The following is a 15127-nucleotide window of genomic DNA, read 5'->3' on the forward strand; positions in this document are numbered from 1 at the left end:
CCTCACCTCTTTACATTTGTATATACATTCAAACCGGTTGGTTCTTTTATTTTTTCCAAGCTTTATGAACATTTGAAACATGGTACCTATGAGCATTCTACATTTAATCTAGCTTTACCTTTAATAAAAAATTTTTCACTATGCTGATCTTATTCAGTATCCAGATTGAGTTACCTCACCATGTGTAAGCATGTTAGAAGCATTTGAGGGTTTCCTTCCTTCATTTTGTTGGGGTAGGACAGCACAGAGATGGAAAGTACTATACTTAAACATAATTAGAAGAATGCTGGAGATATGGCTCAGTGATCAAGAGCACTTGCTATTTTTGCAGAGGAACTGCTTTCGATCCCCAGTACTTGTATCAGGTAGTTCACAACTACCTGTAACTCTATTTCCAGAAATCCAACACCTTCTTCTGACCTCCACAGGTACCTATGCACATGTTGATAAACTATACACACACGCATATACACACACACAAAATCAATAAAACTAAGATGATTCTGTGGTTAAGAGTACATACTATTTATTTTTGGAGAGGACCCAAGTTTGCTTCCCAGCATTGTGTTGGGTGGCTCAGACCTGCCTGTGACTCCAGCTCCAGAGAATCTGATGCTTCTGGACTCTGCAGGAATCTATACTCATATACACATAACCCACACACATACACATAATTGAAAATATATCTTTAATAAATAAACAAATGGCCTAATAATCACTTCTTAGACTAAGGAGATTTTTTAAAATAAAAATAAGGTTTTCATTTTTTTTTTTAAGAATATTGTTTGGGTTCAAATTCTGATTTTTCTAATGAAAGGAAGTTAATTGACCTTTCTTGGTATTACTTCCTTAGTAGTAAAAGGGGATCATTAATATTATGAATATTCAGCAAGATAGTATCAGTAAAATACTTAGTATATTAACTGGCATAAGGTGAACACTTTAATGAGAATTATATAATGTTAAGAATTAATAGTAATGTATGTTACAGTTTATAGCTGATTTTTATAATATCATATGCTGAATTTGCCCAAGCTTTCCTGGCTTCAGAAGTGGTCAAGGTGATGTTTTATAACATTTAAAAAGAATGCTTCTAAAGCCCTGTTGATATTTCACATACTTTCTCTTAAAATTTTCTAGAAATACATGCAAGTATAATGGAACATGCATATAATCCTAGCACTTGGGAGCCTGAGAAAGTGGATTGTGAGTTCAAGGCAAGCCTGAGCTACATTTCAAGTTTGAGGCTATATAGTGAAACCTTGTCTCAGGGGAAAAAAAAAAAAAAAAAAAAACCCTTTCCCAAAAATATCAAAGGCTTTTTATTCTATATATCTGCATTGTCCAAAACAATGGACACTAACCCCTATCAGTGTGATCTCATTTTAAAGTAATTTCCCTTACAAAAGCTGTATCTAAATACATTCAAATTATGGAGATAAGGTTTCAAAAAATGTATAGTGGAGTTTATTTCATAATCCATATTAATAGGTTTTTGTGACTTTTGGCTTTTCTGGCTTTATTTGGTTAGTTGGAAACTGTTTATATTCACTGTTTGCATAGGAACAAATGTAGAAAATATTTGTATTTATTTCCATGAGTATAAAGACTTTAGTTGTACTTGCAGTACTTATTGTAAGATACCTTCCAACTCTGAGATACCCTAATAGCAAAAATATGTATTGAAATGCATTGTTTTTCCTAATAGTGCAGCCCAGTATTAGTACTTAAAGATCTCACCATAAGATTTTAATTGTCTTCTCTCCACACCCTTTCTTTACAGATGGAGATATTAATATACAGAGAAACTGACTTGTCAGAGGTCAGAGCAAGGTTTAGATGGATCCAGGAATAAGTCCCAAGCCTCTTCTCTCCTTCCTTAGTGTTTAGTCCATTGACTATGCAGCCTAGTGGTAAGTATTCATTTATGCATCCTAGCCAGAGATAGAATTAAGGAGACCTAACACAGAGTGAATTTAAGAAATTCCTGATTACTAACTAAACTTATTATCCTTTTTCATTTAGTTTATTTTTAAATTTAGTGTATATAGGTGGAAGTTTCTCTCCCACCTGCCTGTTCCCAAATACCCAGCAGCTGCTCCCCCAAATAATTGACTCAGAGGCTTAATATTACTTATAAATGTTCCACCAATAGCTCAGACCCATTACTAACTAGATCTTACACTTAAATTCACCCACAGTTCTTACCTATGTGTAACCACGTGGCTTGGGACCTTTTCTCAGTTCGGCATTTTCATCTTGCTTCCTCTGTTTGGTTTGGCTTTTTGAGATAGGGTTTTTCTGTGTAGTCTCAGCTGTCCTGGAACTTGCTCTGTTGATCAGGCTGGCCTCAAACTCACAGAGATTTTCCTGCCTCTGCCTCCCAAGTATTCTTTGGTTCTTAATGAAAAAAAAAAAAAAAACAAAACCCAAGGTTTTTACTAGGATCTTAGTAGTTTACTTAGTTACCTCCCTTGTCCAACCTATAGATTATTTTTCAGCTTGGAACATTTTCCCTCTCTTTGGTAGTAAGTGCTCACCCAGCCTTTCTGCTTGCTCATTTTAGAGTGTGACTAGGGCAAGTCTCATAACCTAAAAGTTTCTGACATGTACCTCCTTGCAAAGAATATTCTTTAAGATGCCTCAAATCGCTTGAGCTGGCTTTTGGGAAGCTATTCCCCATACTGGGTTGCCTTGCCCACCATTAATACAAAGGGAGAAACTAAGTCCTACCTCAACTTGATATGCCATGGTTTGTTGACACCCATGGTAGGCCTGGCCCTTTCTGAACAGAAACAGAGGAGGAGTGGATGGGAGTGGTGAAGGGAGGTAGGAGGGAAGGAGAAAGGAGAGAAGGGAGGGGAATCTGGTTGGGAATGTAAAATAAATTTTTTAAAATTAATTTAAAAATTATGCCTCAAATAAGAGTCTGGGGAGAAGGCTCAGCAGTTAAGAGCACTTGCTGTTCTTCCAAAGGACTGTAGTTTGAATCCCAAGCCCATGGCATGTGACTCACACCCACCTGTAACTCCAGATCCAAGGGATCTGATGCCCTCTTTTGACCTCCATAGGAACCCATATACTCATGTGTACAGATAACACACACACACACACACACACACACACACACACACACACACACACACAAATACACACACACACTTATGCAATCCTGCATGCACATGCACATACACATACATATAAATGAATAGTAAAATCTTAAAGAAAATGCCAAGAGCCATGATATAAGAACAGTAGATGGCAATTAATATTCAAAGTATAGCCCACCAGGAAGAAAACTTGTTGATGGGAAACCTTGTTTAGGCAAGGCCACAAGACTAAAAACTCTGGAATATCAATTGCTTCTGTCTAGACACATGTGCTATTGGCAGTTTTCCCCTAGCAGCTATAGGGACCCCCACTGCCTGTATTGTAGTGTGTTTTTCTCATGTATACATCCTGATCTATTGGGGATCTCTAGCTGTGGATTGTCTAGAAGATGACTCCTCCTTAAGCTGTATTGTCCACTTGATATCAATAATGTTAGCTTATACAGAGTTTTGATGGATAAAAATAAATACAAAGAAATGCTACACAAGTCAGGGATTACTAAGTCTCTGAGAGCTGTTTTATAACATAGCTCAGGTTGACATAGGAAAATAGTTGAATTTCCCCAGCTGCCAAGTTAGCTGTATACTATTGGCTAATGCAAAGCTTCAAAGTAGCTTTAGATTAAACCAGATGCCTTGCTAATGGTTTTTAAGATCAATTATTCCCAGGAAAAGCAGTTCAGTTCACAAGGACATGATAGCTAGCAACCTAATTGCTGCACCAGTCTCTCTTGCTAGGTCTGGCTTATAACCTAGGACAGTTATTAACTCTCTGCACAAATTCCCAACTTCAGTTTTATGATACTGGTATGTAACCTAAAGATTCAGAGTTCAGCCAACTAACTGTTTTTTATGTTGGGTCCTGAAATTGCATGGGTCCCAGGGAGCAATTAACCAAGGTCTAGAAACAGAAATGGCTTTCGCTCAGTTACACCACAGGGGAAGATTTTCCAACTGACCAGGGCCACAGAGAATAATCTGACTTCATAGCCCTGAAAAGGGGTTGCAAGTTTCTCTTTTTATGGTCTAAAGTTAGACACAGGATAGAAAAATATATATTAAGACTTAAACTGCTTTCAGTGTCACTGTGCCTTGGAGAGTGCCTAGTGAGCTCATATTATGAGACTTAAGGTAATTATGAGTCCCAACCAAAGTATTTTAGACACATCTCTCTCAATAAACAATCCAAGTCTGAGATAGCCCAGCATTCTATGACTGTTAATCACAAAATGTTAGTTTAAAATGGTTATTACACTCAGAAGTATAGGATGTAGTACACAATTTCCTTATTTTTCTTAGACTCCTTAATAGTTTAGTTTTATAACTCCTTTAAAATCCTTTATAAGACTATCTCTCTAGATAGGTAACAAAATGACTGGTTCTTTCTATGCAGTTCCAAGTTACAGCCCACCAATTAGGGAGTTGAGATTTACTGCATTGAGTTGTTGAGATGACTCTGGTTTTTATCATTTACTTAAGAAATGGAATGTGACCTTTAAATGTAACTCCTATTGCCTGAAAGAGTCTGTTGGGTATATATAGCTAGGAAGAACAAAGAGATTCAGATTCACCATGAAAGAATAAAGCGAGAAACCATCAAAATAGGTGTGTGTGTGTTTGTGTGTGTGTGTGTGTGTGTGTGTGTGTATGTGTGTGTTTCCTAAATCCCTCAGATAGAAAAGTCTAGTTTACACCAACGTTGTGGCTTTCTTTCAAACCCTGTGCTGCCTCTAATTAAAATTTTAAAAAAAATATTTTTTTTTAATTCCTGGTGAGCACACCATAGAATATGAACTGGAGTAAGGGTGTTTATCTGCTTTATTCAATGATAAATATCAATATTTAGAGAAGTAACTGATAAATAGTAGATAATAAATATTCATTGGATGAATAAACCTACATAAGCAGAGTTATGTTGTTGGTTGTTTTGCTCTTTTGGGGGACCCGCCACCCAGGTCCCAAATAAATCATTTATGGAGGCTTATTCTTAATTACAAATGCCCAGCCTTAGCTTGGCTTGTTGTTTTCTAGCTTTCCTTAACTTTAAATTATCCCATCTACCTTTTGCCTCTGGGCTTTTCCCATTCTCTTACTTCTGTAAATCTTACTCTTACTTTGTGGCTTGCTGAGTAGCTAGGTAGCTGGTCCCTGGACTCCTCCTCCTTTGGCTCTTCTTCTCCAGATTTCTCCTTCTATTTAGCCTTTCTGCCTTCCAGCACCACCTATTTCTCTCTCCTGACTTGTTGTTGGCCATTGAGCTCTTTATTAGACCATCGGATGTTACTTAGAGGTTATAGGTATTATTTCTATTTTTCTTACTCTTTGACAGTTTCATATATGTATATAATTAATTTTAGTTATTTTCACCCCTCTTACCCTTGCTCTTCTGCTGAATTTTTTCTTTTTCTCAAGAAGTCCCCCTCATACTTCTATGTCTTTTGTGTTTGCATGATCAGAAGCAAGGGGTTATTTACTATAGTATGGGCAGCTTTCCACTGAAGAAAATGACACTTCCCTCACCAGCTGCCAATAGTCCTTTAGGTAAAGAATGGGGCCTTATGAACCTTTCCTCCATCCACAATGAAATGTTGACTGGCCCAATCTTGGCTGATGCTGTGCAGGTAACCACAGCTACTGTGGGTTCATCAGTGTATTGGCTCTTAAGACTTCACAGCACACTTTCTCATCATCTGGCTCTTACATTCTTTCTGCCCCCTCTTCAAAAATGTCCCAAGTTTTGGAAGGGATGATGTAAATGTCAAATTTAGGGTAGAGCACTGTCACTTATTCTTGTCATGTTGACCAATTTTCAGTCTCTTCATTAACTGCTTACAGTACCAGTAAATCTGACAAAATTTGAGAACAACACCAATCTGTGGGTATAAGCACTAGTAGTTAGAAGGCAATTTGACAACTTGTCTATTTAGCAAAACAATAGTAGCAAGTTCCCCTTTAGGGCTTATGAATCCCCCTAGTCATGGGTTCTTTAGTAGATTTATAGTACCAGGCATGGGTTCCCTTCTGTGGATTGGGCCTCAAATCTGAAAGCCACTGCATCACTCTCTTGGCTTGCAGAGTTCACAGCTGGATAAGACTTGTTGAATGCCTTTCCCCCCAGCAGCCTGCATGGCACCTTCTGATACCATAAGAGCTAGCCAGCGAAAAGGAAGCTTCTAGCACAGTTCCAGCTTGATTTCTCCGTGTTCTGTAAGTGTGTGGTTACATCTACACGGTTTTCCCATCAAGTTCTGATGGGCATCCAAGAACATTGGCAAAAATCTGTATTGTTCTAGGGATTTTGGGGGTCTCCTGACCAATAGCTAGTAGGGAGGTATCCCTCTAGGTATTATTTCAACTTATTTGTGGATTAACTTTTTTGCAGAATGTTATTTTATATTTCTCTTTCCTTGCTCTTGCCCAACCAATCCTCCTCCTCTCTGGCACTGTTATTCTTACTGCATTTTTAATTTTTCACCTTTAAAAAGATACTGATAATACCTGATATGATATATATGAGACCATTATACTGGCCTAGTACATGTGTATAGTAGATGTTAGTTAAATCTGAAATGAAATTAATATAAAAACCTCTAATCCTTTTTTCATCTCAAGCAAGTTAATGGTCTTGTAACTAATGAATTGAGGATTGAATTTACCATAGGTAGGGCTTTCTATGAGTCAGGCTCTGAAAGGATGTGGACAGCTAGCCCCTCTGAATATTTTCATGTACTGACTACTGTGCTAGGTTCCACAGCATATGTCCTAAGATCCTGTATAGCTTGTTTTATGAAAAGGGTATTGGGGAAATGTTGTTACCTCTGGCCAGCTGTCTCAGGTTCTGGTTCACAGTCTGGATCTTCTCTCTGGAACTCCTCTGCTGCTCCTGCTAACATTTCCCTGGCAGACAGTTAATGCTGATCAGCTGGTGGTTTTGGCAGCCTGCTTACTGCAGGAACAGTTACAATTCACACACATCTGGATCCCTTAGTAGACATTTGCTGGTGTGTACAGAAAACTCTGGTCAGTGAGTAAGGGAGTTGGCAGGAACATCTTAGAACAATAACACACCAACCTTAGTTGTTCTTCTGTCTACTATATTCTATTCATCCACTCATGTAGATGCAGCTTCTAATCTGCCATCTTACATGGATGTTCTTAATTTGAACCTTTAAATCATTATAGGAAGCTCAGCTTGTTTTCTCCCTTTTTAAAAATTTATTCTTCTCTCATATATTACATCTTGACCAGTTTCCCCTCTCTTCTCTCCTCCCAGTCCCTCCTCTGTTTTCCTTCAGAAAGGGGCAGGCCTCCCAGGGATATCAACCAAACATGGCATATCAGATTGCAATAAGACCAGGCACTTCCCATCACATTAAGGCTGGATGGCTGAGACAACCCACTAGGAGAAGGGTCCCAAAAGCAGGCAAAAGAGTCAGAGACAGCCCCTGTTAGGAGTAACCACAAGAAGACCAAGCTACACAACCATAACATATTCGGAGGGTATGTTAGATCAATTCAGTTGTCTCACCTAGGTCAGACCCATGCAGGCTCCTTGTTGGTTCAGTCTCTGGGAGCCCCAGGAGCCTTGGTTAGTTGGTTCTGTGGTTTCCTGGTGGTGTCCTTGACACCTCTGGTTCCTACAATCCTTTCTTCCCCTCTTTCACAGGATTCCCTAAGCTCTGCCTAATGTTTGGCTGTAGGTTTCTGTATCTGCTCCTATCAGTTGCTAGATAATGCCTCTGAAATGACGATTATGCTAGCTTCCTTTCTACAAGTATAACAAGAGTATCATTAGGAATCATTTCATTGACTTTTTTTCCCTGCCAGTTGTGTTTGGTTCTATCCTAGGTCTCTGGGATATCTAGTCTCTAGTTACTGGCCCTTCAGCAGTATTAGGGATGGGCTCCCTCTTTTTTTTTTTGTTTTTTTTGTTTTGTTTGTTTGTTTTTTGATTTTTGAGACAGGGTTTCTCTGTAGTTTTGGAGCCTGTCCTGGACTAGCTCTGTAGCCCATGTTGGCCTCGAACTCACACAGAGCTCCGCCTGCCTCTGCCTCCCGAGTGCTGGGATTACAGGCATGAGCCACCACCGCCCAGCTGCTCCCTCTTATGACATGGGTCTCAAGCTGGACCAGTCATTGGTTGGCCACTCCCACAATTTCTGCTCCACCTTCACCACAGCACATATTATATGCAGGATAAGTTTTAGGTCAAAGGATTTTGTACCTGGCTTAGTGTCCCATCCCTGCACTGGGAAGTCTTGCCTGTTTACAGGAGATGACTGGTTCAGGCTCCGTATCCACCCCCTACTAGGAATCTTAGCTAGGGTCACCCTTGTAGATTCCTAGGAGTTTGCATTGCACTAGGTTTTTATCTTGCTCTCAAATTGCGCCCCCCCCCCATTCCAGTTGTCTCTTCAAGTACTCTGTCCGTCTTTCCGCCACCTGATCTGTTCCCATCCCCACCCGCCCTCAGTCCCCCGTCCCCCCTCTCCCCCTCCCCCAAGATATTGATTCTATTTTCCCTATTTTCCATGCCTCCCCATTGAGCCCTCTTGTTACTTAGCCTCTCTGGGTCTATGCATGGTTATCCTTTGCTTTCCAGCTGATATCTACTTGTAAGTGAGTACATACCATGTTTATTTTTCTGGGTCTGTATTACCTCAGGATGATTTTTTTCTAGTTCCATCCATTTGCCTGAAATTTTCATGATGTTATTTTTTTTAACAGCTAAGTAATACTCCATTGTGTAAATGTACCACATTTTCTTTATCCATTCTTTAGTCGAGGGGCATTTAGGTTGTTTCCAGTTTCTGGCTAATACACATAAAACTGCTGTGAACATAGTTGAGCAAGTGGTAGGATGAAGCATCCTATGGGTATATGCCCAGGAGTGGTATAGCTGGCTCTGGAGGTAGATCTATTTCCAGTTTTCTGAGAAACTGCCATATTGATTTCCAAAGTGACTGTACAAGTTTGCACTCCCACCAGCAGTGGAAGAGTGTTCCCTTGTTCTACGTCTTCACCAGCATGAGCTGTCACTTCTGTTTTTAATCTTAGCCATTCTGACAAGTTTAAGATTGAATCTCAGTCATTATGATTTTCATTTCCCTAATGGCCACAGATATTATTTAAGTGTTTTCTCAGCCATTTGAGATTCCTCCATTGAGAATTCTCTATTTAGATCTGTACCCCATTTTGTAATTGGATTATTTGGTTTGTTGATCTCCAGTTTCTTGAGTTCTTTATATATTTTAGAAATTAACCCTCAGTCAGATGTGGAGTTGTTAAGAGAAATCTTTTTCCACTCTGTAGGCTGCCGTTTTGTCCTTTTGATGGTGTCCTTTGCCCTACAGGAGCTTTTCAGTTTCAGGAGGTCCTGTTTATTAATTGTCAGTCTTAATGCTTGCATTATTGATGTTCTGTTCAGGAAGAGGAAGTTTTCTCCTGTGCCAATATGTTCAAGGATGTTCCCCACTTTCTCTTCTATCACATTCAGTGTGTCTGGTTTTATGTTGAGGTCTTTGATTGACTTGGAGTTGAGTTTTGTGCAGGGTGATAGAGATGAATCTACATGTAGACATCCAGTTAGAACAGCCCCATTTGTTGAAGATGCTTTTTTTTTCCATTGTTTATTTCTTGCTTTTTTATAAAAAAAAATCAGGTGTTCATATGTGTGGATTTACATCTGGGTCTTCAGTTTGATTCCATTGATCAACTTGTCTGTTTTTATGCCAATACCATGTGACTTTTATTACTATAGTTCTGTAGTACAGCTTGAAATCAAGGATGGTGATACCTCCGGAAGGCCTTTTATTGTAAAGGATTGTTTTAGCTCTCCTGGGTTTTTGGTTTTGTTTTATTTTGTTTTTCTATATGAAGTTGAGTATTGTTCTTCCAAGGTTTGTAAAGAATTATGTTGGAATCTTGATGGGGATTATCTTGAATCTGTAGATTGCTTTTGGTAAGATGGCTATTCTTACTGTGTTAATCCTAGTGATCCGTGAGCTTGGGAAATCTGTTATCTTCTTCAGTTTCTTTCTTCAAACACTTGAAGTTCTTGTCATACAAGTCTTTGACTTGCTTGGTTAGAGTTATGCCAAGATGTTTTCTATTACTTGTGACTGTTGTGAAGGATGTTGTAGTCCTGGTTTCTTTCTTGGCCCCTTTGTCATTTGTATATAGGAGGGCTACTGACTTTTGGGGTTTTTTTTTGTTTTTTTGTTTTTTTGTTTTTTTGTTTTTTTGTTTTTTTTTTTGGCTTTCTGAGACAAGGTTTCTCTGTGTAGCTTTTGCACCTTTCCTGGAACTTGCTTTGTAGACCAGGCTAGCCTCAAACTCATAGAGATCCGCCTGCCTCTGCCTCCCGAGTGCTGGGATTAAAGGTGTGTGCCACCACCACCTTGCTGATTTTTGTTTTTTAATTAATCTTGTATCCACTAATTCACTGAAGCTGTTTATCAGCTGTAGGAGTTCCCTGGCAGAATTTTTTGGGCCACTTATGCATACTATAATATCATATGCAAATAATGATACTTTGGCTTCTTCCTTTTCAATTTGTATCCTTTAGTTGATTCATTGCTCTAGCTAGAACTTCAAGTACTATATTGAGTAAATATGGATAGAGTAGATAGCCTTGTCTTCTTCCAGATTTTAGTGGAATTGCTCCTGGTGGCCAGCCCTAGCAGTAGCCAGGTCCCAGAAAGGAGATACAAAGTTGGCAAGGGAGGACTGAGTCAGGCCATTGGTTGGTCTGAAAGAACCTTACAGCCTGACTGATTAGCAGTCAAAATGTTTATTTATACAGAATTCAGTAAGAAGGGATAGATTCATGTTGTTCCAAAACATAGATCATATCAATTCTGTTCTTGGACATGTGTTCAACTTCCTCTTGCATATCTTTTTGTTGTCATTGATAAACCATAACAGAACAGAGTTATCTTTTACAGTCATTTTTACTCATCAACCACATAACCCAGCTTTTAGGCAGCTCTTGTGGTTTTAAGGACACTAAATAGAAAAATCTCCAAGTGAGTCCAGGCGGATTGCTGTGTCCCAAGGAGTGTATTATTAACTCTTAATGGTCAGAGTTCCAAGAAAAAACCCCAGGCCAAAGCTGCTGCAGTTATTATTCAATTTCTGGCACAATATAGTGTTTATACTTCATCTCTTCATAGAATGTATTTATATGTCTAATCTTGGCATTCTTTTGTTCCTTGGTCATATGACACCACAGTGGCTCTGCATGAGCTAACTTTTCTAAGAAAGGGAGGTCCTGACATCTCATTCTTTTATCATCTTTCCACACCATTCTTTGTCCATCAATATAAAGCCCTGTGTAGGACAGAGTTAACTTCAGCTAATCTAATTTTGTTGTTGTATATGCCATATAATCAGAGTGTATAGTGGGAAGAGGCTTGTAATCTGATCTGTGGCCAACTCCGCTAGCCCATTGAATCTTGTTGACCTTTTTAAGTTTACTTCTTCTGATGATCTTGTTCCTGAGTAAGTGCAGGGGCAGATTTTTAAAGAATATCTCAGAGCCTCATAAAGAGACCTCTGGCTTCTTTTTGTGTATCGTAGCCTCCAAGGTGTATAAGGAAGACCTTCATTTAGATAAGGATATCTCCCTGAAAATTGATAAGAAATTTTTCATCAGCCGGGTGGTGGTGGCGCATGCCTTTAATCCCAGCACTCGGGAGGCAGAGCCAGGAGAATCTCTGTAAGTTCGAGGCCAGCCTGGGATACCAAGTGAATTCTAGGAAAGGTGCAAAGCTACATAGAGAAACCCTGTCTCGAAAAACCAAAAAAAAAAAAAAAAAAAAAAAGAAATTTTTCATCAATCCATGAATCCAATATCCCCTAGTTGTACAAATATTAAAAGTGCCTGCCCCTAAGCATGCAACATGCAGAGATCAAAACTGAAAGTGGCATGGTGGCCATCATGAGGCTCAGCTTTGCTGGATCTTTGTCAAGCATCTATGCTGGCTTTGTGACTTTTGCCATTTCCATCAGATGTGGCTGCGCCAAATTGCTTTGGAGTTTCTCTCCATTTAATTTGATGTTGGCAATCAGCTTGTTGTAAATTGCCTTTATTACGTTTAGTTATGTCCCCTGTATCCCTGATCTCTCCAAGACTTTTATCATGAAGAGGTGTTGGATTTTGTCAAGGACTTTTTCAGCATCTAATGAGATGATCATGTGGTTTATTTTCTTTCACTTTGTTTATATGGTGGGTTACTTTGACGGATTTTCATATATTGAACCATCTTGCATTTCTGGGATGAAGCCTACTTGATCATAGTGGATGATCTTTTTGATGTGTTCTTGCATTTGGTTTGTGAGTGTTTTTGCATCAGTGTTCATGAGGAATATTAGTCTGTAATTCCCTTTTTTTTGTTGTTGAGTCTTTGCAAGTTTTGGTTATCAGGTTGACTGTGGCCTCATAAAATGAACTTGGCAGTGCTCCTTCTGTTTCTATTTTGTAGAATAATTTGAGGAGTATTGGTATTAGCTCTTCTTTGAAAATCTGGTAGAATTCTGTGCTAAAAACATCTGTCCCTGGGTGTTTTTTGATTGGGAGACTTAATTACTACTTCTGTTTCCTTAGGGATTATAGGTCTGTTTAAGTTGTTTAACAAATTTTATTTAACTTTGGTAAATGTTATCTATTAAGAAAATTGTGCATTTCTTGTAGGTTTTCCAATTTTGTGGAATACAGATTTTTGAAGTCTGACCTGATCATTCCTTGACTTTCCTCAGTGTCTGTTATATTCCCCTTTTTGTTTCTGATCTTGGTGATTTGGATATTTTCTCTACCTTTTAGTTAGTTTGGATAAAGACTTGTCCATCTTGTTGATATTCTCAAAGAACCAACTCTTTGTTTCATTGATTCTTTGTATTGTTCTTTTTGTGCCTATTTTATTGATTTCAGCCCTCGGTGTGATCATTTCCTGCTGTCTACTCTTGTTGGACATGTTTGCTTCTTTTTGTTCTAGAGTTTTCTGGTTTGCTGTTAAGTTGCTAGTGATAGCTCTCTAATTTCTTTATGAATGCACTTAGTGTTATGAACTTTACTGTTAGCACCTATTTCATTGTGTCCTATAAGCTTGGGTAGGTTGTACACTCATTTTCATTGAATTCTAGGAAATTTTTCATTTCTTTCTTATTTCTGCCTTGACCCAGCAGTCATTGAGTAGAGAGTTGTTCAGTTTCCATGAATGTGTAGGCTTTTTGTTATTTCTGTTGTTGAAGTCCAGCTTTAATCCATGGTGGTCTGATAAGATACAAGGGGTTATTTCAATTTTCTTGTATCTGTTGAGGCTTGTTTGTGACTGAGTATGTGGTCAGTTTTGGAGAAGGTTCCATGAGGTGCTGAGAAGGTATATTCTTTTTTGTTTGGGTGAAATGTTCTGTAGATATCTGTTAGGTCCATTGAGTCATGTCTGTTAGCTCCATTATTTCTGTTTAGTTTCAGGATGATCTGTCTACTGGTGAAAGTGGGGTATTGAAGACTCCTATTATTAATGTATGGGGTTCGATGTGTGATTTAAACTTTAGTAATGTTTCTTTTACAGATGTGGATGCCCTTGCTATGGGGACATAGATATTTAAGAATTGAGACATCATCTTGGTGGATTTTTTCTTTGGTGAATATGAAGTATCCTTCCCCATCTCTTTTGATTAATTTTGGTTGGAAGTTTATTTTGTTAGATACTAGAATGGCTATACCAGCTTGCTTCTTGGGTCCATTTGCTTAGAAAATCTTTTTCTTCCCTTTACTCTAAGGTAATGTCTGTCTTTGAAGTTGAGATGTTTCTTGTATTCAGGATGGATCCTGTTTTTGCATCCATTCTGTTAGCCTGTGTCTTTTTATTGGGAAATTTAGTCCATTGATATTGAGATTAATGACCAATGATTGTTAATTCCTGTTAATTTATTGTTGATGCTGGTGTGTGTGAGTGTGTGTAGTTTTGCTGGTATGAGATTATTTTCTGTGTTTTCATGGGTGTAGTTAACCTCCTTGGGTTGGAGTTTTCTTTCTGTAGGGCTGGATTTGTGGATAGATATTGTTTAAATTTGAATTTGTCGTGGAATATCTTGTTTTCTCAGTCTGTGGTGATTGAAAGTTTGCTGGTTATACCAGTCTAGATTGGTAGCTATGGCCTCTTAGAGTCTGCAAGACATTTTTCCAGGCCCTTCTGGCTTTTAGAGTCTCCATTGAGAAGTCAGGTATAATTCTAATAGGTCGGCCATAATATGTTACTGGACCTATCCCCCTTGCATCTTTTAATATTTTCTTTGTTATGTATATTTAGTGTCTTATTTTATGGCAGGGGGACTTTCTTTCTCTGCTCCAGTCTATTTGGTGTTCTATAAGCTTCCTTTACTTTGGTAGGCATCTCCTTCTTTAGTTAGGGCATTTTTCTTCTATGATTTTGTTGAAATTAATTTCTGCACCTTTGAGCAGGGTATCTTCTCCTTTTATTCCTATTATTCTCGGGTTTGGTCTTTTCATAGTGCTCCAGATTTCCTGGATGTTTTGTGTCAAGAACTTTTTAGATTTAATGTTTTCTTTGACCAATGTATCAGGTTCTTCTATTGTATCTTCTACAGCTGAGCTTCTCTCTTCCCTCTCTCGTTTTCTGTTGGTGATGCTTGCACCTGTAGTTCCTTTTCACTTACCTAGGGGTTTTCCCTCTCCAGGATTCCCTCAGTTTGTGGGTTTTTTTATTGCTTCTATTTCTATTTTCATGTCTTGAACAGTTTTATTCATTTTCTTTATTTGTTGTTCATTAATTTTCTTTAAGAGGTTTGTTCATTTCCTTCCATTGTTTGTGTTTTCCTAAAGGGATTTAAAATCCATTCCTTCCAATTGTTTGTGTTTTCTAGAGTTTCTTTAAGGCATTTATTCATTTTTCTCTGAAAGGACCTCTGTCATCTTCATACAGTTGGTTTTAAAGTCGTTTTCTTGTGCTTCAGCTGTGTTGGGATAGTCAGGTGTTTCTGTAGCAGGATGA

At 38.4% G+C, this 15127-nt stretch overlaps 1 protein-coding gene across 3 annotated transcripts in view; it reads left to right on the forward strand.

The window, feature by feature from the left end:
- Scmh1 (Scm polycomb group protein homolog 1) overlaps positions 1 to 15127 on the forward strand; it is a 156342-nt gene that overhangs the window by 40905 nt on the left and 100310 nt on the right. For all 3 annotated transcript variants that reach the window (XM_036178158.1, XM_036178155.1, XM_036178154.1), the window contains one exon: positions 1784 to 1913. Coding sequence is in view for 2 of the 3 variants with exons in the window: in XM_036178155.1 (XP_036034048.1) it covers positions 1901 to 1913 (13 nt within the window). In the remaining variant the exon portion in view is untranslated. The remainder of the gene's footprint in view (positions 1 to 1783; positions 1914 to 15127) is intronic.

The sequence above is a fragment of the Onychomys torridus genome, chromosome 2 (assembly GCF_903995425.1).
Source record: "Onychomys torridus chromosome 2, mOncTor1.1, whole genome shotgun sequence".
NCBI lineage: Eukaryota > Metazoa > Chordata > Mammalia > Rodentia > Cricetidae > Onychomys > Onychomys torridus.